This window comes from Trachemys scripta, chromosome 5 (genome assembly GCF_013100865.1).
Source record: "Trachemys scripta elegans isolate TJP31775 chromosome 5, CAS_Tse_1.0, whole genome shotgun sequence".
Taxonomy (NCBI): Eukaryota; Metazoa; Chordata; order Testudines; family Emydidae; genus Trachemys; species Trachemys scripta.
In genome coordinates this window covers 136759443-136784888 of record NC_048302.1, presented here as the reverse complement: position 1 = coordinate 136784888, position 25446 = coordinate 136759443, and the positions used below count along the sequence as shown (strand labels likewise).

Sequence of the window (25446 nt, the reverse complement as noted above, 5' to 3'; positions counted from 1 at the left end):
CTTCTAGCGCCTGCCCATGAATATTTCTTTGTTATAAACCATGGAAGGAGCTGTTGGAACCCAGGCCTGACAGAAGTTGGGAACGTTGCAGAGGGCAGAGCAGACAAAGAGTTGGTGCTTAACACTGCAAACACAGGGGGTGATTTCAGCTCGTGTAGACCTACCCCAGCTAGCTCTAATTTAGCTAGTGTAGGTCGCAGAGCAGTGAGGCCGTGGCAGCTCGTTTAGCAAGGGCTAACCCCGTGAATAATTACCCAGAGTTCCAGGGGGGGTTGTTCAGTGGCTTCCCTGCACATGTGTCTGAGCTCGCTAGCTGGGCTCCGATTGCTCAAGTTGCAATGACACCCTGCGATTACAATAGAGAGGGGCTCGGCAGAATTGGATTTGTATTTTCTTAAAATTTCGGCAGCTAATATCAATGCTTGTTTTGGGTTTTTTCCCCCTATTTTTATTTACTGACATGTTCACAGTGGCATGAAATTATGGGTTGGAAGCATTTATTTTTATTTTCATCAATTTAAAGTTTCACAGTTGCAGGAAAGTATGGCGGGCCAGACGACGAGGGTGTCAGATAATTATTTAATGACAAGAGATGAAAAAAGTTAAAGCTTTATAATTGTTAAAACACAATCTATCAACATTGTATGTCATAGACTCATAGGGCTAGACAGGACCGCAAGGGTCATCTAGTCGAACCCTCTGCCAAGATGCAGGATTTCTTGTGTCTAAACCGTCCAAGACAGATGGCACTGTTGTATGCAGTGTAGTTGTAGCTGTGTCGGTCCCAGCATATTAGAGAGACAAGGCAGGTGAGGTGTAATATCTTTTATTGGACCAACTTCTGGTGGTGAGAGACAAGCTTTGGAGCCACACAGAACTTTTCTTCAGGTCTGGGAAAAGTACTCCTAGCCTCACAGCTAAAGGCAAGGTGGAACAGGTTGTTTAGCATAAGTAGTGAGCACATATTGTAAGGGACAATTCAAAGTAGAATGGCCCATTAGCACCTCTGCAGTCATAGGACAAAAAGAGTGGAGTTAGTGGGTTACAGGTTGTTGTAATAAGCCAGAAATCCAGTGTTTCTGTTCAGTCCTTGGGTTTTTGTGTCCAGCAAAGTAATGAATTGTTGGCGTTGATCACTGTAGCAGGGGAGATATGGCGGCAGGTTTTGTATCTTGTTCTAGCAAGGTTTGGTGCTGCTTTGAGTTGGTCTGTGGGGAGTTTGCTTCTGCTGATGAGCTTGCAGAGGTTGGGGGGTTATTTGAAGGCCAGAAGAGGGGGTTCAGGAAAGATTTCTTTTAGGATGGGGTCCCCATCAAGTATGGGTTGTAGTTGTTTGATGATACCCTGTCTGGGTTCCAGTGTGGGGTGGTACCTGACAGCCAACTCAGAGTGGCACCAGACCCTGCTAGAACAACAGATGTAAAACCTGAAGACATATCTTCACTGCTACAATGATCAAAGGAGGACTAGTCCCCAGACAGATTTTTACCCTGGTTCCCTAAATGGCCCCCCTCAAGGATTGAACTCACAACCCTGGGTTTAGCAGGCCATTGCACAAACCACTGAGCTATCCCTCCCCTCCCCCTTAAATCAACTCTCATTAGTTCTCAAGGAGCATTTTTCTTACTTGGCCTGTCACTAAGTTTAGCTTATTATCGATGAAAATATTTTTTGTTGGTTTCTGTGTGTACAGTGAAATCAATGTTCACCGGCATTTACTGATAAAAATTGAACCCTTCCACGTCTAAGTGTAGACAAATCCCAAGTCACCTCTAGAGCTCATGTAATGGATAAGATGTTAGTCCTGATGCAATGGCCTGTTATTATTTATTTGTATTGCAATAGCACCTAGAAGCCCTGGTCTGCTCCACCCCATTGTGCTAGCAGCTGTACAAACATAGAACAAACAAACAATCCCTGCCCCAAAGTGCTTACAATCTAAGTAAGAAGTTGTTGCACTTAACACCATTGTAGTGTTGCTGGCAGAGTGCAGCTGCTGTGTTTCACTCAGAGGGGGCAGCATTTCAGTGGCGGGCAAGCGATTCTCCACAGTGCGTGTGGGAGAGAGAATGTGCATTGTATACTGTCACCAGAGCACTTTGGGATCCTGCCGAATGAAAGGTCTTGTAGAAACAGAATGTATTGGTGCTTATTAGGATGAATTATTTCCTATTAGCACCCCTGTGGAGAACTGGCCATAAAAGTGTACTAACAAACGCAGTCAGAACAACGTCTGACTGCCTTATCCCCTGGCAATGGCTACATTCTGCACTTCAGAACCGGTACAGGCTTAGACATAATCCATGTGGAAAATCACATCTGGAGTCAGCATTGCCTGGGGCTGACTGGGTCAAAACAATGGAGTATCTTTCTTCCGTGGGGCGGGGAGAGCATGTGTGTGAGAGGACTGCCAGGCTGTCTACGCAAGTGCTCGGAGTCAGTCCCTTCAGGGCACTCGCTCCACCGGTCTCTCTTTGAATGGATCTGTAGCACATGATGCTTTGTGCATGTAAAGCACCTTTTCATCTGAGGATCTCGGCTCCTTAAAAACATTAAGAGCGCAATTCTCATTTGCACGAATGGTCCTTTGCACCATTCTGGCAGCGTAAGGGGACAAATGACAGTAGTGTAAAAGAGAATCAAGGCCTAAGTAATTCTGCCCCAGGCGACCCTTGCATAGTAATTAACAGCATATAGGATATGTTTACACTGCAATTAGACACCTGCGACTGGCTCTGGGCTGAGGGGCTGTTTAATTGTGGTGTAGACGTTCAGGCCTGGGCTGGCATCTGGGCTCTAGGACCCAGCTAAGGGGGAGGACCCCCCTTGCGAGCCCGAGTCAGCTGGCACGGGCCAGGCGCGGGTGTCTAACTGCAGCATAGACTTACCCATAGGCATCACTTTACCAATCTACTACTGACTCGCGGCCCCCTCTGGGTTGAAACACAGCGACTGTTTACCAGCTTTAGGACAGGAAGTGAAGGATTGCTCCTCTATTCCGTATGGCGCTCTGTCCCCCTCTGGTGGTGTGTGGGACACAGAGAGAGGTTACGCAGCGGAAGGATATGCTGAAAGATTCTGAGGTTCCATCCTTCCTGCTGATGACTTGCTTGGGGATGTGGTGTTACACAAGCAGCATTGCACTGATTTGCCCTGAGTTCAGTCACAGAGTTGCCAGCTATTAGCATTTGTAGTGTAACACGCCCGCATGTGCACACGTGTGACTGCTCAATGTCTTTTCAGGGCTCGTTCAAAATGTACCCCCTCCCGGATGACCCAAGAGTGCCGGTCCCACCACGCCAGTTCCATCAGCTCCCAGCCAAAGGGCCCCAGGAGTGTCTCATCAGGATCTACATCATCCGTGCGTTCGACTTGCAACCCAAGGACTCCAATGGAAAGGTATCCTTCAGGGGAGCATCTGGGAGACGTGGCAATGGGGCTGAGGGCAGAAATGCTGGGGTGGAATTCCCTGGCCTGTGTCAGGAGCGGCAGAAGTGCCCTAAAAGTGTGTGTGGCGGGGCACAGGTGCCTGAACTGTGGCCCCGCTCTCGCACCACCCCTTCTCTCCAAGGCCCCATCCTCGCACTACCCCTTCCCCTTGAGACCCCGCCCTTGTTCCGCCCCTTGCCCCCGAGCCCCCGCCCTCACACTGCCCCTTCTCCCAAGACCCCACTCCCGTGCTGCCTCTTCCCCCCAAGACCCCGACCCGCTCGCTTCTCTCTGCCCCATCCCCTCGTCGCTCACACTTCTGGCCTTGGCATCTAGGAAAAAACTAACACCAACTTGTTTCTTCAAAGTGTCATTTCCATGGTTCTGAAGCCCCAGGGCCTAAGCTCTCCTATATTCTTGTTGGGCTTTTCAGTAGAGCAGGTGGCAATATCCAAATTCATTTCTGCCCAAAATTTCAAAGGAAGCAAAAATTTCCTTCAAAAAAAAATTTTGGGGGGGAGAAATCTTCAGAAACAATTTTTTTGACCGTTTAAAATGAAAAGAAATTTGTTTTTGGTTGAAATGAAAAATTTCCTTTTTGTTTCCATTTTTAAAAAACAACAAAAACCATTTTCTGAAACTCACTTTTCACCCTGGAAACGATTAAAAAATGGAGAGGAGGAGAGGGAGGAAAACCCAAAAATGAAAATCAATTTTTTTTTTCAGTTTTCAAAAACTGACACGAAATGAAAACTTTCCATATAGGAGCTTTCCTTCAAAGAATTTCAGTGAAATCAGAAGTGTCTTGGGTTGGAAAACCATTTTCTGTCAAAAAAAAAAATTAAGGTTAAACCATTTCCCCTTCCCAGTATGCTTTGATTCTTCCTGCTTAATGCAGCCAGGAGAAAAGTGGCCGCTTCTTACTCAGTGCCCCTGCTCCTTGTGTGTCTTTGAATTATGTCTGACTTAGCCAACCAAGGGCTGCCCCATCGCTCCCTTCTAAAAAACCTGTGGGACAGTGAAAACCCCCTGAGGATCTCAGCATGGGTTCTTCCCCGCCACCCTGGAGTCCCTGGCCATTATCCCCCAGGCCATTTGCTGAACTGAGACAAAATAAGGGGATGTGTCCCTCTAAGTGTGGGGGTCATGCATAGGTGTAACCCCCACACCTCCTGGGTGTGGTGCTCTGTCCCATCTAGTGGCACTAAGACCACTTAGCAATTAATGAGTCTGCTACAGCCCTAGCTGAGGGGCACATGGCTTTGAATTCATGCAGTAGTGGTTTATGCATTTAGCTCCAGAGGTCCCAGGTTCAATCCTGCCCACCTGACCGAGGTCTGTTGGTATTACATAGGTACTGACTTTTATTTTTCCACAGGGGCGCTCCACCCCTGCTCCGCCTCGAGGCCCCACCTCACTCCACCCCCTTCCCAGAGGCCCCATCCTTGCTCCATCTCTTCCTGCCCCTGCTCCAACCCTCCCCTGAGGACCCCGCCTCTCACTGCTCTCCGCCCTACCCAAAGTGCCTCCCCCAGCCGCCAAACAGCTGATTGGCAGCCCTGCCGATCAGCTGTGGCTGGTGGGTGCTGATCACCCACTATTTTTTTTTCCATGGGTGCTTGAGCCCCAGAGCACCCCTGGAGTCAGTGCCTATGGGGTCATGAGATCTTCAAGGCAACTCTGTTAATCCCCTTCCATGCTGCGCCCTTGGTTGCTCATCCCCACTGCCTGTCCGTGCGCATACAAGGCCTGGAACAGGAGTTGCAGCTGGGTCAGTCAGCACTAGCACCCAAGGGAATTTGTTATGAATCTGCCCCCCTTGCTGACGTGGGGTGTTACTCAAGGGCCTGTTCATGGAATAAGGGGTTGATCCACATGACTAAGGGTGGCAGAATCTGGTCCTTATTATTATTGTTGTTGAAGATGAGTCTGTAGCAGTCCCACCTCCTGTGTTCCTTTTTTCCTCCTGTCTTTGTAGTGTGACCCCTACGTGAAGATTTCGGTGGGAAAGAAATCCATAAATGACCAGGACAATTACATCCCGTGCACGCTGGAGCCCGTCTTCGGAAAGTACGTTTCTCTTTTGCTTCAATTCCAGGTGGGGACGGTGGGACTTGCCTCCCAAGGCAGGATCACAAGCAAAGCGGAAAGAGCAGGAAAGGGAGAGGAAGGCAAAGGCTGGTGTCAGAGAGCACGGATGGTCTTGTGGCTGAGGCAGTGCTTTGGGACTTGCAAGGTTTTAGTTCAGTTCCGGACTCTGTGTGATCCTGGGCGAATCATTTACTCTCTGTTCTTTATCTGTGAAATAGGGGTAATAGTACTGAGTCAGACCAGTGGTCCATCGAGCCCAGCATCCTGGCTTCCGACCATGGCTGGTGCCAGGTGTTTCCAAGGGAATGAACAGAACAGAGCAGTTACGGAGTGATCCATCCCCTGTCATCTAGTCCCAGCGTCTGGCAGTCAGAAGTTTAGGGAGCATAGTTCTGCATCCCTGACCATCTTGGCCAATAGCCATTGATAAACCCATCCTCCGTGAACTTATCACATTCATTTTTTAACCCGGTTAGACGTTTGGCCTTTAAAACGTCCCCTGGCAACCGGTTCCACAGGTTGGCTGTGCGCTGTGTGAAGCAGGACTGCCTTATGTTTGTTTTAAACCCGCTGCCTGTTAATTTCATCCAGTCACCGCTGGTTTGTGTGTTATGTGAAGGGGTAAATAGCACTTCCTTGTTCACTTTCTCCACATCAGTCATGATGTTGTAGACCTCCATCACTTCTCTGCATTGTCTCGTTAGGGCTATAAGGTCTTCAGGTCCTGGGCCATCCCTTTACTATGTGTTTGTGTGGCCCATAACACAATGCTGATCTGCTCTCAGTGAGGGCACTAGATGTTACCATGATACATGTAATAATAATGAGCTTGGCTGTCCCGGGCAAGCCAAGGGTAGGGTCTCTTTTACCAGGCTTGGCTTCCAGCCAAAGACCAGTCTAGACAGAGTTCTGCACCTACCACCCCGTCGCTAAGACGAGACGGAAAACCCAGGTCCCGGCTGCTCATGGCTATTAAAGCTCCCATTTCACAAGAGTAACCCTGGGATCCTGGCTGTTTTCCAGCTAGGCCAATTACGATTTGCTGACCTGAATTCCTCCTGCCGCTTTAATTGGAGACACAATCACTCACTTCCCGTCCTCAAAGCTGCTGTACAGTGGTGGGGGTGCTGTTAAAAGGGCATCAGTTCCACCTTGGAGGCAGCCAAGTTTCAGCAGCAGGTGAAGGGACTCCCAGACCTAATGGGCCATTTCCTGGTCATCGGTGTAAACCAGGACTGACTTCACGTGGAAGTCAGTGAAGATCAGCGAGGTCAGGCCAGTGAGTGAGTGAGATGAGAACAAGGCCCACCGTAATGCGTGTGCATGTGTGTATAGAACGTCAAGGGAGAGTGAGGACCATCTCCATTGACTTCAGCGCGCTCTACCAGTTTACATCAGCTGAGGATCTGGCCCCAGTGACTCCAGTGGAGCGACACCGATTTACACCAGCTGGGGATCTGAGCCAGAGAGTTTAGAAAATTCTTTGGGATGCTTCTGGAGGAAAGACCCTCCATTTCAAAGTAAGGTATTATAAGAACATAAGAAAGGCCAGACTGGGTCAAACCAAAGGTCTATCTAGCCCAGTCTTCTGTCTTCCAACAGTGGCCAATGCCAGGTGCCCCAGATGGAACGAACAGAACAGGGAATCATCAAGTGATCCAGCCCCTGTCGTTCATTCCCAGCTTCTGGCAAACAGAGGTTAGGGACACCATCCCTGCCCATCCCGGCTAATAGCCATTGATGGACTTATCCTCCATGAATTTATCTAGTTCTTTTTTGAACCCTGTTATAGCCTTGGCCTTTACAACATCCTCTGGCAAAGAGTTCCAAGGGTTGACTGTGTGTTGAGTGAAGAAATACTTCCTTTTGTTTGTTTTAAACCTGCTGCCTATTAATTTCATTGGGTGACCCCTAGTTCTTGTGTTATGAGAAGGAGTAAATAACACTTCCTTATTTACTTTCTCCACACCAGTCATGATTTTATAAACCTCTATCATATCCCCATCGTCTTTTTTCCAAGCTGAAGAGTCCCAGTCTTATTAATCTCTCCTCATACAGAAGCCGTTCCCTACCCCTAATAATTTTTGTTGCCCTTTTCTGAACCTTTTCCAATTCCAATATATCTTTTTTTGAGATGGGGCGACCACATCTGCACGCAGTATTCAAGATGTGGGCGTACCGTGGATTTATATAGAGGCAATATGATATTTTCTGTCCCTTTCTTAATGATGCCCAGCATTCTGTTCGCTTATTATTCTGGGGCCGCCATTCACTAGTGATCCCCAGCTCTCATCTAGTTGCTTTCCATCCATTGATTGTAAAGCGAGTCAGGACCATTCCCATTTTGTGGATTGGGAAAGTGAGGCACAGGCTTGCTCAAGGTCACACAGAAAGCATCTGACCTGGGCACAGAACCTGGGTCTCCCATGGCCCAGTCCAGTAGCTCACAGCTCTGCGTCAATTGATCAGGCGTGGCGGGACACTGGAGAGACAGGCAGGCCAAAAAGCCCAGCATCTGCGTTGTTGTTATGTGATGGAGGGTGGAAGACATGAGGTCTGTTTCCACTGGCTCGTCTGTCCTAAGAGGTGATCAGCAACAGACCCCGGGGAAAGCCAAGCACCCCCAGCTCTTCTCTCTGTTACGGGTGGTTGTGCCTCATGGTTGGAGCAGGAGTCGCTAGTCAGGAATTGGAGCCCAGGGTCAGAGCCGGAGTCAGAGCCAGGGTCACAGGTGAGGAATCGGAGCTGAGGGTCAGGAACGGGTTACCGGTATTAAGGCTGGGAACAAGCAGACACAGGGGCTATCACAGCCTTGGGTGAGTGCTTTGAGCAGCCACTGAACTGCTGCCGCTGGGCCTAAGAGCTGGTTTGCTGCCTCCTCCCACCAGTCAGGAGGTGGAGCCAACCAAGCAGCTGACTCCAGGCCAGGACCTGATCCCTGACACGCTCTTGTTCTTCCCCTTTCCACAGGATGTTTGAGCTGACCTGCACTCTGCCTTTGGAGAAGGACCTGAAGGTTACTCTCTATGACTACGACCTCTTGTCGAAGGATGAGAAGATTGGCGAGACCGTCATAGACCTGGAGAACCGGTTCCTGTCGAAATTCGGGGCCCGGTGCGGCCTGCCCCAGACCTACTGCATGTAGGTACTTCTGATAGCCCAGGTGGCACTGAGCTGCCCTGTCGGGGAGATGTGGCTGGGTCAAGGAGGGAAGATACCCAGCACCATCCTGGGCACCTGCATCTGTTGTGGTATCAGCCCACTGACACGCCAGGGAGAGGCGTTGCCAAGGGAGCTCTAGGTGATGTGTCAGAATGTCACCGTCACGCCATGTGATACCTCCTGGGCCCTGCATGGCTGGTGCCAGAACCTCCAGGGCTTCCCACGAGCACGTGGGAGTCAGCCTGCCAAAACCAGAGTCGTCGTGCAGATATTGGGGTGGGGGCAGGTTTTAGGGGAGGTTTCAGGGGAGGCTGGATAATGCACTCAGGGGGTGGCAGCCACGGAGGGGAGGCAATATCCTAATTACATGGGAGGGGGTCCTGGTATGGGAAAGGTGGAGACCCCCTGGGCGAGGTGGCCTAATAGGATAGGGAATAAAGGACTGGGCTGAATTTTGGCTGGACGCTCAAGCCAGACTGCCCCTGTCTGTGTAGCCATGCTGCTGGAAGGGGGCATCAGGGGCCCGGTACAGTTCCCGGATTCTCTGCCCTGCCTCCCAGCAGTGGTACAGGGGACAGCAGCTGAGGGAGAGTCGGCCCCGGGAGAGAGGAGCCGGCTCCGTAGTTTCTCTCTGTGTAGCAGCTTGACCTGGGTGTCTCAAAGGGAGGGGCCTTCAGCAGCTTTGCCCAGCTGCACCAATGTGGGAAAACGTGAACGAAGTCCCAGCCTCGTGCGGTAGGCGTGTGAGACGGGCAATACTTTCAGGTCACTTCCTGCTAGCGTGCAGTCGGTCCCTACAGTTTGAAATGTCTCCGCTAAAGCGTCTCCCCTCATCTCCCCTGGGAGACGGCCACATTCAGCCTGAGGTTTCCTCTGCCTATTCTGGGGGAGATTCATCCTCAGGGAGGGGGCCAGCTCAAGAAACGCGCCGCATACCGCCATTACCTCACTGTGCCTCGGTCTGTCCCCTAGAACAGCTCCTCTCCCGCCGTGGTGCTTCCACCCTCAGCTCCTTGCTGACCCTTAGAGCTCAGTTTGGGTTTCTTTAAAAAATATCCCGGCCTTATTCACCCCCGCTGTAGTTCTGCCCGGCAGTTGCCCCTGGAACAGTCGCGGCCTTTGGAGGCGGGGTGTGTTTTACAACACTTTGTTTTTACTAATGTCTTGCTTCAGTTCTGGACCCAACCAGTGGCGAGACCAGCTCCGACCTTCCCAACTGCTCCATCTCTTCTCCCTGCAACGCAACTGCAAAGCTCCCATCTACAAGCCAGACCGGGTCATATTCAGGGAGCAGGAGTACGTCCTCTCTGAGTTCGGTAAAGGAGTCTCCTCACATCCATAAACCATTTCCCTGCCCCCCGCCCCATTATTGCACTGGAGACTGGCGGCTTGTGAAACAGGGTAGCAAAACTGAGGGTGAAGATGAACAGTCGAGCTGATTTAAAGTGAGAACTCAGATCATGTTGCTTTGAGCAGGGGGTTGGACTAGATACCTCCTGAGGTCCCTTCCAACCCTGATAGTCTATGATTTTGTGATTCTATGAAAACCCACATGGCCAGCCCAAAGGAGCTACCAGCATTATAGAATCTGTATTGCTCCTAGAAGCTCCTAGATCTGCAGCCCAGATCGAGGCCCCGTTATGCTAGGCATTGTACATACACATAGGGCCAGTCCCTGCCCCAAAGAACTCACAGGCTAAACAGATTAGGCAGCCCAAGAGTGGGAGAAAGGAAGAATGGTCCTGTTCCTTTTATAGAGGTGGAACAGAGAGATGAAGTGACTTTCCCAAGGTGCTGTGGGGACTCTGTGATATACTCAAGGATTGAACCCAGAACTCCAGTGCAATGCCTTAACCACAAGGCCACGCTTCCATCAGCTCAATACCTTCTGGAACTGGAGCAAACCCTGGCCAAACCCATACGGACACCGCTCTCGTCAGGAGGAATTATACAAATGCAGGCTCTAGCACTGAGCAGAAGGAAATCTGCCGCAGCGTGCAGGTAGCAGTCTGCTGGACTTGCTGGGTATGTCGCTAGAGGGCGACAAATATCGCATACACCAGGCCAGCGTAACACACCCTAACCTTTATCCTAATACAGCTTGAAAGGCGGTAGCATTATAGCTACAAACATGTGTGTGAGCTAAAGCCAGGTGGAAATCTCTGATTTCGAGGACAATCTGCTGTGGTATACACATGAATGGTATTTCGGTGCACGGTTGAAATCTGCCAGGATTCAGCATTTTGCCAGGAGGGTGGAATTCCACCTCTTTGGACTCAAAACAATGTATTTCTGTCCAGCCAAAGAGGCGATAACACACCATGCAAATATGTAGGGGCGCCGAAAGGTGTCAGTTTCCTCATGAGCTCTGACAAGCACAGAGGGTTGTGTGATCACCCAGCTGCACTTTGCTTGCAGAGGGGCTGATATTTACAAGTGGCACAGCGACCTGGGGTACGTAGCAGAGATACAAACCACTCTCAAATGTTGTAGGGCTTTGCCGCACAGACCCCTCTTGGAAGGAGCCAAGAAGCAGCCACTTCTTCACAGCCTCCCGTTCTGTGTCAGGTTTTCACTGAGGGCTGGAGAGGTGTTAAGTTGAGTGGGGCTCGTCTCTCCCCCGCCCAGCCTGCCTTTCACCTTGCTTTCTTTTAATGGCAATCACTTCAAAACCAGAACAAAGCTTGGGGGTTTGACCTCAGCGAGATCTGGAAACCAGCTGTGTGTGCAGAACAGTGTCAGATGTGAACCTGGCGGGGCATAAAGTGAAGCCATTAAATACGAGAGCAGGGGTTTTACAAGCACTGTGCCCAGACCATTATTTCATAACCCCCACATTGTTGGTTTCAGAGAGAGGTTTTTATTTCTGAGCCTCACACACAGACACACCCAAGCCAGGTTTCCAGGGCTTGGGGAAAATCCCGTGTGTATGAAGTTTAACCCCTTCAAGGCACTGCCAAGAGAGAAGCTGGGATCTATCACCTGAAAGCAGGAGAGCTGTAATAATATTGATATAGCGCATTTCATTTCAAAGGCCCTCGGGGTGCTTTGAACTGACTCTCAGCTCTGCTGAAATGCAGCCACCTCTGGAGTGGAGGACTCCCAACAAATCAATGCATAGATCTGTGGAAAGAGCAAGTTTTGGCTCAGGACAATTGGAGATACACTCCCTCCTCTTCCATAAAACAGTGTGGGAACTTTCATGTCTGCGCAGAGCAGACTAGGACCTTAGTTGTTGTCTGATCTTGTCCAATAAGAGCAGACAATGCACCTTGTCCCAAGGTACGGAGAAGGGAGCTGTGACTGAAACGTGATTCGGAAGGTAGGACGCTTCTGGCATTCATTGAATGCGTGTCCGTGTGCGTGCACACGTGTGCGGATTGGCCAGATTGTCAGCAGAGGTCAGCACAATGGAGGAACGTTCTGTGCTGGCCTCTTGTGAAAATCTGATCAGAAATATCACAGGGGGAGCTGCTGGGCACTGAATGCTGCTGAAAATCCAGCTGCGAATGGGTGTTTTTATGTAATCACTAAGGGCCCGATTCACCTCTCCAGTGGTTAGGATGTTAACCTGGGACTTGGGAGACCTGGGTTTGATTCCTTGATCTGCCACAGACTCCCTGTGTGACGTCGGGACAGTCACTTAGCCTCTCTGTGCCTCAGTTTCCCCATCTGTACAATGGGGACAGGAGCCCTGCCCTCCCTCATGGGTGTGTGGGAGGATAAATACAGTAAAGTGTGGGAAATGCCATGAGACCTACTGATGAAAAGCGCTATGGAAGAGCTGAGGTTAGTGGAGTTGCTCCTTATTCATAGCGATGCCAGGAGAGAAGACCCTGGCCTGGGTACAAGCTGTGATTTCATTGGTTTCAGCAGTGCCCCTCCGCGGCCCTAGGCACGTTAGAAAGATGGGTTAAACTGACCCGTTTTGAACAATGTCAATCAAACCTTAAGAAAAACATATCCAGACCTCTGAGCAAACTCCCCCAAATGGTCCCATTCCCCTTCCCATCTCCAGCCACTCTACCCGAAACCAGCACTGGCAATGCGGCTTTTTGTCAGACGCGGGCCTTGGTGGGACAAAGAGGGCTGTGGCTTTCAGAGCTGACCATCCCTCACCAAGCATGCCCCCATCTGTCCCCTTCTCCAGCCAGCTCCTTCCTGGTCTAAGCAGCAGGCTGCTAGCTCACGTGCCCCAGATTGTCACAGCACCCATGGGACCCAGGGTAGTCCGTGGAGTGACCCAGGGATAAGCCGCAGTGTGAGATCAGAATCGGGCCCCAGGTCGGTGATGGATCCATGGAGGGTGTTCGGTAACCTCGCTCGCTGTCTGATCTCTCTGTGGCAGAGGATGGCAAGCCCGTCAACCCACACCTGGGAGTGCCGGAGGAGCGGCTCGCCCTGTACGCGCTGCGGAAGCAAGGCCTGGTGCCTGAGCACGTGGAGACAAGGCCTCTCTACAGCCCGCTGCAGCCTGAGATTGAGCAGGTAGGAACCACAGGCTGTGTCAGTGACCAAGGTTGAAACAGAGCTTCTCTACGGGTCCCACGTCAGCCTGCTCAGAAGGGGCCCCTGGCAAAGGGTCTGCCATGCATCACTGGTTCATACTGGGCTGCCAAGGACCAGGCATCTGGTGATCCTGGCAGTGCCTTTCTGCACCATGAGCAGCTGCATCTTGTGCATGCATCCACCACGGGGTGCTAGGCTTCCCCTGCGTATCATACATAGACCAATCAGGGCCTGATCCCGCAAAGCCTCCCTCCTGCAGAGGAGTCCCATTGGAGGGGTGCCCTTGCTGTCAGTGAGGGATTGCAGGAGGTGGCCCTTGGTGTGAGCGGGTGATGCCCGAATAGATCCATCACACAGATTTCGACCAAACTCTTCCGACCGGGGCTAGTTTATAACCCACTAAGTAACGATGGGCACGTCCATAGCCTTGAACAGTCAGTGATGCCTAGAACACCCTAGGAGCAGCATATTGATTGCCCTTTGCAGATGGGAAAACAGAGGCGGGGATGAGTTTAAAGACTTTCTCATGGCCGCAGAGGCACTGTCAGGTTTAGGACACAGCATTTCCTGGCCATGCTATCTCTCCAGCCACTTTATTCCCTCTGGTGAAGCACGCTGACTACAATAGCACCTGAATCTTATTTACTGATGTGCCAATAGCGGGCTCTGCTGAGTTAGAGCAGCGTTTAGAGAGGCCAGCCGAGATCAGGGCCCTGTCCTGCTAAGTGTTGTACAAACACATACTGATAGACACTGTCTACCCCAACAAGCTCACAATCTAAATAGAGAAGGATTACAGGCCAAAAAGAGGTGCAGGGACTTGACCGAGGTCATGCAGCAGGTTAGTAGATGAAGCAGGATCAGAACCCAGGGCTCAGTCCTCTAGGCTGCACGACATTGTTGTAGACACAGCAGCAGAAGACATGGTCCTTGGCCTGTGGAATTTATAATCAGACTAAACACTGTTCTGTTAACTCCTTTCTAAACATTGTATTGCCCGGGTGGGCGCTTCGTGCTTTGGCTAGAACTGTGATGAGCAGAGTTGTTTTTTCTGGTCTCTCCTGGTGAGCAGAACCAGAAATCTTGGGAAGAAGCCTGAGCTAAGATGGTTGGATAAGTCTTGAAGGATCCTCCAAATCTTGGGCAGTTTGCCCATTGCCTCATCCCCACAGAATTAATGTGGACCAAATACTGAGAAGCTCCATGGAAGTGAAGCAGGTTGCAAGTACTCAGCACCTCTCAGGATTTGTACTGAGGATCCATAGAAGGATTCACTCTGGCTCTTCTCATCAGTTGTGAAGAAAAAGGGTCCTGGGAGTCCACGGGGCAGCTCCACGGGAGTTCCCCAAAGGAAAGCCCTAGCCCACTGTTTTAAAGCTAGGAGATAGAATGTGTGCACCTGTTTCCAGTAAGTTATACGCTGGGCTTTTAAAGGCCCAGTCTACACTAGAAGCGTCTCCTGCTGACATAGCACCGGGGTGGACAGCGGGTTGCTGTAACTTGCGTTGTTTAGGGGGTGTCTCTTTCACACCCCTGAGCGATGCAAGTTAGATCTACTTAAGCGGTAGTGGAGGCCTGCCCAAAGTTTGCTATTGTTTCCTGTTGCGAGAAGAGTTTTCTTGCCAAAAAAAAAAAAAGTCATTTGTGATGGGCTGATTTTCAAAGTCAATACGTTCTATGCCCTTGACACTGCACAGAAAGTATATCTTTATCACCACCCACTGGTATTTAACAGTTAAAGTGACAATCTTAAAAAAAGAAAAGAAAAACAAAGCCCTCAGAAGATCTCAGTAGGATCTCTGCAGCACGGGAATATAAAGCAACCAGAAAATGGAGTCAGATGTCCCTAGATTCTTCCTTGCACCCATTCCCAACAACATCAAAAAGTAACAGGCCAGATCCCCAGCCAGTGTCAATCAGTGTAGCACCATTGAGTCAATGAAGCTACTACACCCTTTGACACCAGCAGAGCATCTGGCCCCATGTAGGTAGATTCAGTCATAGAGTTTAAGGCCAGAACATACCATTAGATCAACTACTTTGACCTCCTCTGTATCCCAGGCTCATACATTTCACCCAGATACCCATGTATTGAACGCAGTAACTTGTGTTTGGCTAACAAGTATCGTCCAGAAAGATATCCAGTCTTGATTTGAAGACATCGAGAGATGGAGGGAGAATCCATCACTTTCCTTGGTAGTTTGTTCCAATGGTTAACCACCCTTACTCAAAATGGGGGTCTTCTTTCTAATCAAAATTCAATGGCTGGAAGCTAAGCTAGACGGCTCTTGTTCGGCCTCTCTCCATTAAATTAAAGAGCCGTTTCGTACCCCATATGTGCTCCCCGGGAGGGTACTTTGCTTCAGCTCCCAGATCGGTTTGCTGAAATTTGTTGGCTCCTTGCCATTGTCAAAAATAAATCTCCTGCCTTTGAGCTCTTTCATTGTTTCGAGTCGCTATTTCCATGAACACATTGAACAAGGAGAGTGATGTTAACCCGGTTCCTAGACCTCACAGCAGTTTGTTTCATTACAGGGAAAGCTTCAGATGTGGGTAGATTTGTTTCCGAAGTCTCTGGGTCTGCCTGGACCTCCATTCAATATCACGCCGCGCCGAGCAAAAAGGTGACTTGATTCTTGTTTCTTGCTGGTGCATGAGCTCTCTGTCTGGGATGCTGATGGAACAGACCACGTGATCTGGTCACTTACACAAAGAAACAGTGGCTCCTTGCACCTTTTGCCTAGGGAATAGTTACGCCGCGCACAGGCGCCAACTTTTGTTGGCGCCGGTGGGTGCTCATGCCCCCCCCCGGCCCCGCCCTGACTCCGCCCCCTCCCTGCCCCATTGGATCCCTACCCAAATCCCCGCCTTGGCCCCGCCTCTTCCCCAAGCATGCCGCTTTCCTCCTCCTCCCCCCTCCCTCCCAGGCTTGCCATGCAAAACAGCTGTTTCGCGGCGCAAGCCCTGGGAGGGAAGGGGGAGAAGCAGGACTTGGCAGCGCGCTCAGGGGAGGAGGTGGAGGCGGAGGTGAGCTGAGGCAGAGGTGTGGGTCGGGGAGCTGCCGGTGGGTGCAGAGCACCCCCCAATTTTCCCCTGGAGCACCCATGGAGTCAGCGCCTATGGTTACGCACATTCAGAGGAGATATGAGTGCTTGAAGCATTCTCTGGCCCTAATTGCACACAGCCATATGCTTCTAAAACATCCTTTAGCCCAAACTCTCCTGGGTGACTTTACACCCATGGATATTTCACACATGAGTGAAAGTTACAGGATCAGACCTTTTGCACCTGAGCTATTCTGCAAACAAGCTGCCTTTAAATATAGCCTTGGCTTCCTTCCATTTTAGACCATGGTTTTTATTCCATTCTGATGTCTCGGTGTGTGTGGGGGGATATTTCAGGTTCTTCTTGCGCTGCATTATCTGGAACACCAAAGACGTGATCCTAGATGACCTCAGCATCACTGGAGAGAAGATGAGCGACATCTACGTGAAAGGGTAGGCAATCCTGCTACCTCAGGCTATGTTAGTGATGTGTCAATGTGTTACAGATCAGCAAGGAAACAGTTAACTATTGCGACATTCATATCGTCTTCATTGGGCATCTGAGTTAACCCCTCACTGAGATGAATGGGGCAAGTTCACACCTCTGCGAGCTGTTGTTCCAGGCTCTTTGCAAACACCAGTGCATTAGCTACAGTCAGTTCACATGTTTGTGGTTTTCTTTGCAACCGTAACAGCTGAGATTCTGAAGGACAAGATAGCAACTTGAGAGAGGTGCTGGTATGTTGTAGTGCTGGATACCAGCCCAACTGAAGCCTCATCCATGGCACGGATTATGCATGTATTGTATAAAGAGTTAGTCTTGTTTACATAGCTGCCTTTTTGAAATTCCTTTTCCTGGACAAAAATGTGGCAGCCGGCAGTAACTCCTCTGGCACGTTTTCCCTTCTCTGTCTGACTCCATTTATGTTTTATCTTGTGTAAAATAGTGCGATCGCAGCCAAGGGAGTTACTTATTTTCTACGTTCTTGGTTTTATGAACAGGAAGAGGGAGGATTTTGAAACAGACTGTAAATCCCTTTTTTACAATCCCAATTTTCCTCCTGTAAATCCAGAATGCACCCTGCTTACCTGGTATTCGCATCAAGTTCATTGTTGTCAGTTCCAGCCAAGAGGTTCCATGCGTAGCTCAGGATTAGCAGAGTGGGGCGGGGTGGCACTGGGGAAGTGGGAATATCTAATGTTTGATCAACCCCCCCACACACCTGTTTTTTTATCATTCCCAACAAACATACAGATCACCCATTGCTGTAAATGAGCTAAACGCTTTGCCCAACCATCGTTTGCCATGTCTTCCCAAGATGGGGTAATCAACATTCCTGCATGACACTGGTTCCTGTGAAGCCAATCACACATGAGACACAAGTGACTTGGCACTATGCCCTATTGTACAAAGGCACCTCTGTCACAAGCCGGACTAGTGACTATGTGTGGCTCCTAGTTGGCCTCCTAACTAGAGCTCAGAGGCTATTGTGATGGGCTGGGTCCTTATAAGTGGGCAGAAGAGATAGATCACAATCAGGACCCTAATACCTCAAATAAATAACAGTGCCTTTTGTTTGCAAGAAGCTACGCTGCTATTTATTATCTTTATTAAAGAAGCACCTAGAGCCCCAACCGAGACCAGGGCCCCATTGTGCCAGGCATGATGGTCCTGTGTTATCACTAGTATAGATATGTCTACAAATACATTAAGGGCTGTTACAAAGAGGACGGTGATCAATTGTTCTCCATGTCCACTGAAGGCAGGATAAGAAGTCATGGGCTTAATCTGCAGCAAGGGAGATTTAGGTTGGATATTCGGAAAAAACGTTTTAATTCTAAAGTTAGTTCAGCTCTGGAACAGGCTTCCGAGGGAGGTTGTGGAATCCATATCACTGGAGGTTCTGAAGAACAGATTAGACAAACAGCTGTCGGGGATGATCTAAGGCTAGGTCTACATTACGGGGGGGAGTCGACCTAAGATACGCAACTTCAGCTATGCGAATAGTGTAGCTGAAGTTGCGTATTTTAGGTTGACTTACCTGGCTGTGAGGACGGCAGCAAGTCGACCGCTGCCGCTCCCCCGCCGACTCCGCTTCCGCCTCTCGCTGCAGTGGAGTTCCGGAGTCGACGGCAGAGCGATCAGGGCTCGATTTTATCATGTCTACACTAGACGTGATAAATCGATCCCCGATAGATCGATCACTACCCGCTGATCCAGCAGGTAGTGAAGATGTGCCCTAAACTTTCTTGGTCCTGCCTCAGCTCAGGGGGCTGGACTTGATGACCTCCTGAGGTCCCTTCCAGCCCTACATGTCTATGATTCTATGACAAAGAGATTTTTTTTTACTTCTAATTTTGTATTAAATTTTGCACTAAATAAATGTATAATTTTGTATTCAAATTTCCTACAGAAAGTTCTTTCGAAATGACTGACCCAAACTGTCAAAGCTAAAGTTAGGCTCCCTTATGTAGGTAGGTCCCAGGTCATTTAGGACTTAGTAGGTAAAAAACAACATCTTAAAATCAATTGGAAACCAATAGGCAACCAATGGGCAATATGCCAATCATCGTTCCTTCAGTCATCTTTATATTTGCACCCGTCAGTTTTGAGTGAGCTGCTCAAACATCCTGTTTTCATTTCATTACTCAGTGCCTTTGTATTTTGCAGCTGGATGATTGGCCACGAGGAGAACAAACAGAAGACCGATGTGCATTACCGGTCTATGGGAGGCGAAGGGAATTTCAACTGGAGATTCGTCTTCCCCTTTGACTACCTTCCCGCTGAGCAAGTCTGTCACATTGCTAAAAAGGTGAGCCTCTTACATCCGCCTCGTTATAGTCCCTGGGGGACTGACTATACTTCTTGTTAGAGACAAGGTGGATGGACCAACTTTTGTTGCTGAAAGAGAAAAGCTCAAAAATGTGGTCCAGTAAAAGATATTACCTCACACACCTTATCTTGCTCCTATCCTGGAACAAACACGGCTACAACAGTACCGCAAACAACATGTGCTTGTTCTACCCAGCAAACAACACACTGAAGTTACACAATGATATGCCTGCCATCGATCTGTTTTTACATGGGAAAGATGGGGGTGAAGGGAGGATTTGGTAGGTTTTATACATCCAGGAAACATTCATCTTCCTGTGAAAATTACTTAAAGGCATTGTTAAGAGTGACTCTTCTTCCCATCACGACAGAGTCAAATAGGAGGGTACTTAGAGAAGAGCAACTGTGACGGCCATTATCTTTGCCAACACTGGGATTGAACAAGGGACCTCTAAGAGCAGGAGTCTCTGCAGTTTGAACCGAAGTGCAAGCTTCTCAAGCTGTGAGCTGTAACAGACTCTCAGCTTCTCTGGACCAGGCACACATTGACTGGGGTGACCAGGGTCCGGTTTTCGACTGGAGTACCCGGTTGAAAAGGGATCCTACCAGCTCCGGTCAGCACTGCTGACCGGGCCATTGACTGTCCGGTTGGTGGTGCCATGCAGCAGGGCTAAGGCAGGCTCCCTGCTAGCCTCCGCGCGGCTGCTGGGAAGCAGCCGGCATGTCCCGCCTCCGGCTCCTATGCGTAGGGGCAGCCAGGGGGCTTCACCTACTGCCCCAAGCGCCGCCCCCGCAGCTCCCATTGGCTGGAAACCTTTGGGGCAAGGCTGTTGGGTTTTGTGTGAGTAGAAAGTTGACCAGTAATTAGAGGGTAATTAACATGGAAAAATTACCAAGGGCCGTGGTGGAGTCTCCATGACTGGCATTTTAAAATCAAGATGCGATGTTTTTCTAGGTGTCCTGCTCTGGTTCAAACAATAACTAATTCAAGGAAGCCCTATGGCCTGTGCTGTGCAGGAGGCCAGGTGATCACAGTGGTCCCTGCTGGCCTTCGAATCGATGAATCAGTGGGTTACATAACAGCAGTGGTTAAGGGGTTAGAGCAGTGGTTCTCAAACTTCATTGTACCGTGACCCCCTTCTGACAACAAAAATGACTACATGACCCCAGGAGGGGGGAGCCTGAGCTTGCTCGAGCCCCACTGCCCTGGGTGGGGGGGCCAAAGCCTGAGCCCCACCGCTCCAGGCAGGGGGTCCAAAGCTGAAACCCAAGGGCTTCAGCCCCAGGCAGGGGGCCTGTAACCTGAGCCGGTTACACGGCTTGGGGTCACGACCCACAGTTTGAGAACCGTTGGGTTAGATGGACTGACTGGAGAAGGGGTTCTGGACATAGGAGGCAGCAAATTGCTAGTAAAAGACAGCCACCGGGGGGATCTAACAGACCTTCAGAGGGCACTCGACTTACTTCATGTGTGTCCAGCTGTAGCAGTGAACCCAGACAAGAGGAAATTGTCATCACATATCCTGAATTGGGGCCAAATATACAATGACAGTCCTCAGCGCTGCGCTGCTGATCAAGCTACAAATAGTCAATTGTCTTCATAACGTGGCTAGGCAAAAACGAAGGGAGGGAAGAACCTACAGATATTGGAAGGGGATAGGTGTCAGGGAAGCCTAGGGGCAGTTGTGGGTGTGTGGATGGGTAGAGCTAGACAGGTTGGGATTAAATTAAGGAAAATGTAGGCAGAATATCCAGGAATACTTGGGGGGGCCAGGGTGAGATCTAGTCTACTTTGCCCCAAATCCTCTACCCCAGTTCTCCCCAGAAGGTTTTTTTTTTAAAGTGGGTCCCACCTCTCTCTTCAGGATTTGGCTTGCTTTGGGGTATCATCATGTAACTCGCACACCTCCTGGGTGTGGTGTTCTGTCCCATGTAGTGGTGCCGACACCACTTAGTGAGAGATTAATGAGTCTGCTACAGCCTTAGCTAAGGGCCATATGGCTTTTAGCTCATGTGGTGGAGGCTCATGCACTAAACTCCAGAGGTCCCAGGTTCGATCCCCCCCTGCCGATGACAGGGATCTGTAGGCATTATAAGTGGGGGCTCATCTGGGATTTCCACTGGGAAGTCTCTGAAGCTCGGGACGTGTTTCCTCAGCTAGGGGAAGAAATGTAACCCCACACACCACCTGGTTGTGGTGTCTGTCCCATCTAGTGGTGCCGAGACCACTTAGAGAGAGATATTCATGAGTCTGTTCTACAGCCATATGGCTTTTAGCTCATGTGGTGGAGGCTCGTGCATTTAGCTCATTTAGGTTCGATCCCACCTGCCGACAACCGGGGTCTGTCGGTGTTACAGTTACAAACTCCAATACTGAATTAATCCCCCCACAGGAGTTCTTGTCTCCATCACGCTGCCCTGCCAATAAGAACTTGGTCTCCTTGTGCATTCAGCCATTGGTCTCTCTGCCTAAGAAAGCTTATTGGGGTGTGGTCATTTGCCTGGCTGTGAGCTAGATTAGGAGCCGCTCTCCCAATTTCTTTCACAGCAAGAGAACTTTCTGGAGTTAGATGGATTGGAGCCAGTGCTTTGGTGTGAAAGACTCCTTAGTTCCATTACCAATCCCCTGAGCTAGCCACCCGCTCCCTCCCCCCCGTGAAAGTGCCCAGTTTCAATGCGAATCGCTGATCGACAGAATCACAGCTCTACCCATTTCACGCTTCATGTTAAACAAATCAAAAGTACAGTGTGTAGCACATTCAATTATCCCCTTTGAAAAAGCAAAGCCCCCCCGCTAAACCCTTTAAGAAAATACATCCCACTGTGCTGATATTGATTCTCCTCCGGCCGCATGTCTGCCAACACTGTATCAGAAAATAAACAGCTTGTAAAATAGCTCTGTAAAGGCAAAAATAACGAATGAAAAGCCATGCTTTGTGTTTGCAGGACACATTCCACTCCTGCAATTTTTGATCTCGCCATGTGCTGTTTGAACTCCGGGTTCATTACGGCTGCTGTAAAAACCCATGCACTGATCTTTAAATACAGCCATGGAAAGCGGAATTTAAATCAAAACGGTCGGACAGCAAATTCTAAGCAGCTAAAAGCCACCTGCGCCCAGGCCTCCGGGAGGTGGTGTTTGAGCTGAGAGCACTGCAGAGAAGAATGCCGGCATTGGCTTTTCGCTCCTTTGTTTGTCCCGGGGCTACACGCTCTGTTAGAACCCTGAGCTCCCCATTGAGAGATGGACCTCGGAATGCAAAATTCAGATCCGGATTGCAAATATTCACCTTAAAATTCAGGGAAAATCAAATGAAGAGGTTTGCTTAAGGCTGGTCTCTGCTTGTAATAGCGTAATGAATCATCAAAGGTAGAGATGCATAAAGCTCCATTGAATCATCTTCCTCCTTCCTCTGCCAATGCAAAATCGGTTCCTACAGACTTCCTTCAGGGCTTGGGCTAGTTTTGTTTTAAACAATGAGCTTTCTGCTACTTCCCTTGGGAGATAACTCCGCAGACTAATGGATCTCACCCATAGAAAATGTCCTAATACTCACCCTGAGTGTTCTTCCTCGACTTCCCCTTCATATTGTGTGATTCTTCTATAGCAGTAGGGTCCGAAGAACTAGACGAGGGCTGGGTGCTATATAAACATGTAAGGAGACACCACCTCTACTTCAATCTTATTTAAGACAAGACACAGGAAGAGGGTATAACAAATGAGAGTGGGTAGTTGGGGTGGGAGCGGGTGGGTAACAGTGCTAAGAATCAGTGGTTACATAGGATAGCCGAGGGCATGCCTTGATGGTTCTGAGACATTTAAATGTAGGATGTGTGTAAATTAATACGCCCCCAGCTTATCAAAGTGCATCAGCACATGTTTAAGTCCCCGTTGAAGTCCTCTGCTTGAATGCTTTACTGATTCAGGGCCCAGATATAGCAGCAAATGTGACCGGTTTTCTACGTAGCCGTTATCAGTCGCCAGTTTCCTGTAGGCATCACGGTAGCAGTGGGTCTTAAGATGGATCTGAAGTGAAGCGGGGAGCGACGCTGTGGACTAGTGGAAGAAGTGGGCTTACATCCAAAGGCTTGTTTTTCCCCATGACTCCTAGCTACACCCGTGTTCAGCTGAGAATGAATTCCTCTCCCTCCCCCGTGTGTAAACCCTCCCAGCCCTCACCCTACCTCCCTTCCTTGGAAGTTGGTTCCGCCAAGTAATTCCTGTCGATTCACGGCAATTTGTTGATGCCTTCCAAGTAGTGACTGCCCAGGAGTGTTGTGGGCCAGAACCTTTTCTGGGGTAACTTGGCCATTGCATTCCATGGAGCTAAGCAGATGTATGCCAGCCTGGGGTCAGGGGGACGAGCCAGAGACTCTGTGAAGTCCATTAGGGACTTTACTGTTGCTATTGATTCTAGGTGGAAGGTGCTCTGCTACCGGAGCGGCGCTATCAAATCCTAAGACAAATCAGTAGGCAGACAGATCTGGCTCAGTATGCTCCTCACACATCCCCGGAGTTTATCCCTTGAGTTATGCGGACAGTTACTCGTTTCTTTCCTCCTTACGAAAAATAACCAGAATGACAAGGACTGCAGCTACCACGTCAGAGCCTTCTCACGGTATATGGTGTTTTTCATCTTGAAAGATACCAAAGCTCCTTGAAGAACTTAGGTTCTGATCATACAAGGTGCCGAGCACCTTCTGGGGGATGCCGGGGAACCTCGGCTAACTCTGGATTCACCCCTGGAGGGCCTGCAGGGTCAGTGGCACATTCTTTAAAGCCCTTTCTTTTGAAAATGTTTCCATAAGGTCGTGTAAATCATAGAATCATAGAATATCAGGGTTGGAAGGGACCTCAGGAGGTCATCTTGTCCAACCCCCTGCTCAAAGCAGGACCAATCCACAACTAAATCATCCCAGCCAGGGCTTTGTCAAATCATCCCAGCCAGGGCCTTAAACACCTCTAAGGATGGAGGTTCCGCCACCTCCCTAGGGAACCCATTCCAGTGCTTCACCACCCTCCTAGTGAAATAGTGTTTCCTAATATCCAACCTAGACCTCCCCCACTGCAACTTGAGACCATTGCCCCTTGTTCTGTCATCTGCCACCACTGAGAACAGCCGAGCTCCATCCTCTTTGGAACCCCCCTTCAGGTAGCTGAAGGCTGCTATCAAATCCCCCCTCACTCTTCTCTTCTGCAGACTAAACAAGCCCAGTTCCCTCAGCCTCTCCTCAAAAGTCATGTGCCCCAGCCAGGGCCGGCGCCAGCATTTCTGCCGCCCCAAGCAAAAAAAAAAAACAAAAAGCCACGATCGTGATCGGCGGCGGCAGTTCAGTAGCAGGTCCTTCGCTCCTAGAGGGAGTGAGGGACCTGTCGCCACCGAATTGCCGCAGGTGCCGCCCCTCTCCCTTGGCCGCCCCAAGCACCTGCTTGTTAAGCTGGTGCCTGGAGCCGGCCCTGGCCCCAACCCCCTGATCATTTTCGTTGCCCTCGCTGGACTCTCTCCAATTTGTCCACATGCTTTCTGTAGTGGGGCCCCCAAAACTGGTCACGATAGTCCAGACGTGGCCTCACCAATGCCGAATAGAGGGGAATAATCACTTCCCTCGATCTGCTGGCAATGCCCTTACTAATGCAGCCCAATATGCCGTTAGCCTTCTTGGCAACAAGGGCACACTGCTGACTCATGTCCAGCTTCTCGTCCACTGTAACCCCCAGGTCCTTTTCTGCAGAACTGCCGCTTAGCCAGTCAGTCCCCAGCCTGTAGCGGTGCATGGGATTCTTCCACCCTAAGTGCAGGATTCTGCACTTGTCCTTGTTGAACCTCATCAGATTTCTTTTGGCCCAATCCTCTAATTTGTCTAGGTCACTCTAGATCCTAACACTACCCTCCAGTGTGTCTCCCTCTCCCCCGAGCTTAGTGTCATCTGCGAACTTGCTGAGGGTGCAATCCATCCCATCATCCAGATCATTAATAAAGATGTTGAACAAAACTGGCCCCAGGACTGACCCTTGGGGCATGCTGTTTGATACCAGCTGCCTACTAGACATCGAGCAGTTGATCACTACCCGTTGAGCCCGACCTTAGGCGGCTCTGGGGTGGCAGCGGTGCGCAGTGTGGCTAAGGCAGGCTCCCTGCCTGCCCTGGCCCCGCGCTGCTCACAGAAGTGGGGTGGGGCAGGTGGGGTGGGGTGGGGCAGGCAGTTCCGCCAGGCGCTGTCCTCGCCTGCGGGTACCACCCCCAAAGTTCCCTGTTTCTGGCCAATGGAGCCCTCTGCCTCCCCCCTTCCCCAGGAGCCGCAGGGACGTGGTGCCAGCTGCTTCTGGGAGTGCTGCAGGGCCAGGGCAGGGAGGGAGCCTGCCTTAGCCCACTGCGC

The 25446-nt window shown here is 50.1% G+C and overlaps 1 protein-coding gene across 1 annotated transcript in view; it reads left to right on the top strand.

The window, feature by feature from the left end:
• The window catches only part of DYSF (dysferlin), a 275139-nt gene that overhangs the window by 220654 nt on the left and 29039 nt on the right, over positions 1–25446 (top strand). The window contains exons 45-52 of the mRNA XM_034772554.1: positions 3244–3399; positions 5408–5499; positions 8491–8661; positions 9856–9998; positions 13031–13170; positions 15727–15815; positions 16593–16688; positions 18907–19048. Coding sequence (XP_034628445.1) covers positions 3244–3399; positions 5408–5499; positions 8491–8661; positions 9856–9998; positions 13031–13170; positions 15727–15815; positions 16593–16688; positions 18907–19048 — 1029 coding nt within the window. The remainder of the gene's footprint in view (positions 1–3243; positions 3400–5407; positions 5500–8490; positions 8662–9855; positions 9999–13030; positions 13171–15726; positions 15816–16592; positions 16689–18906; positions 19049–25446) is intronic.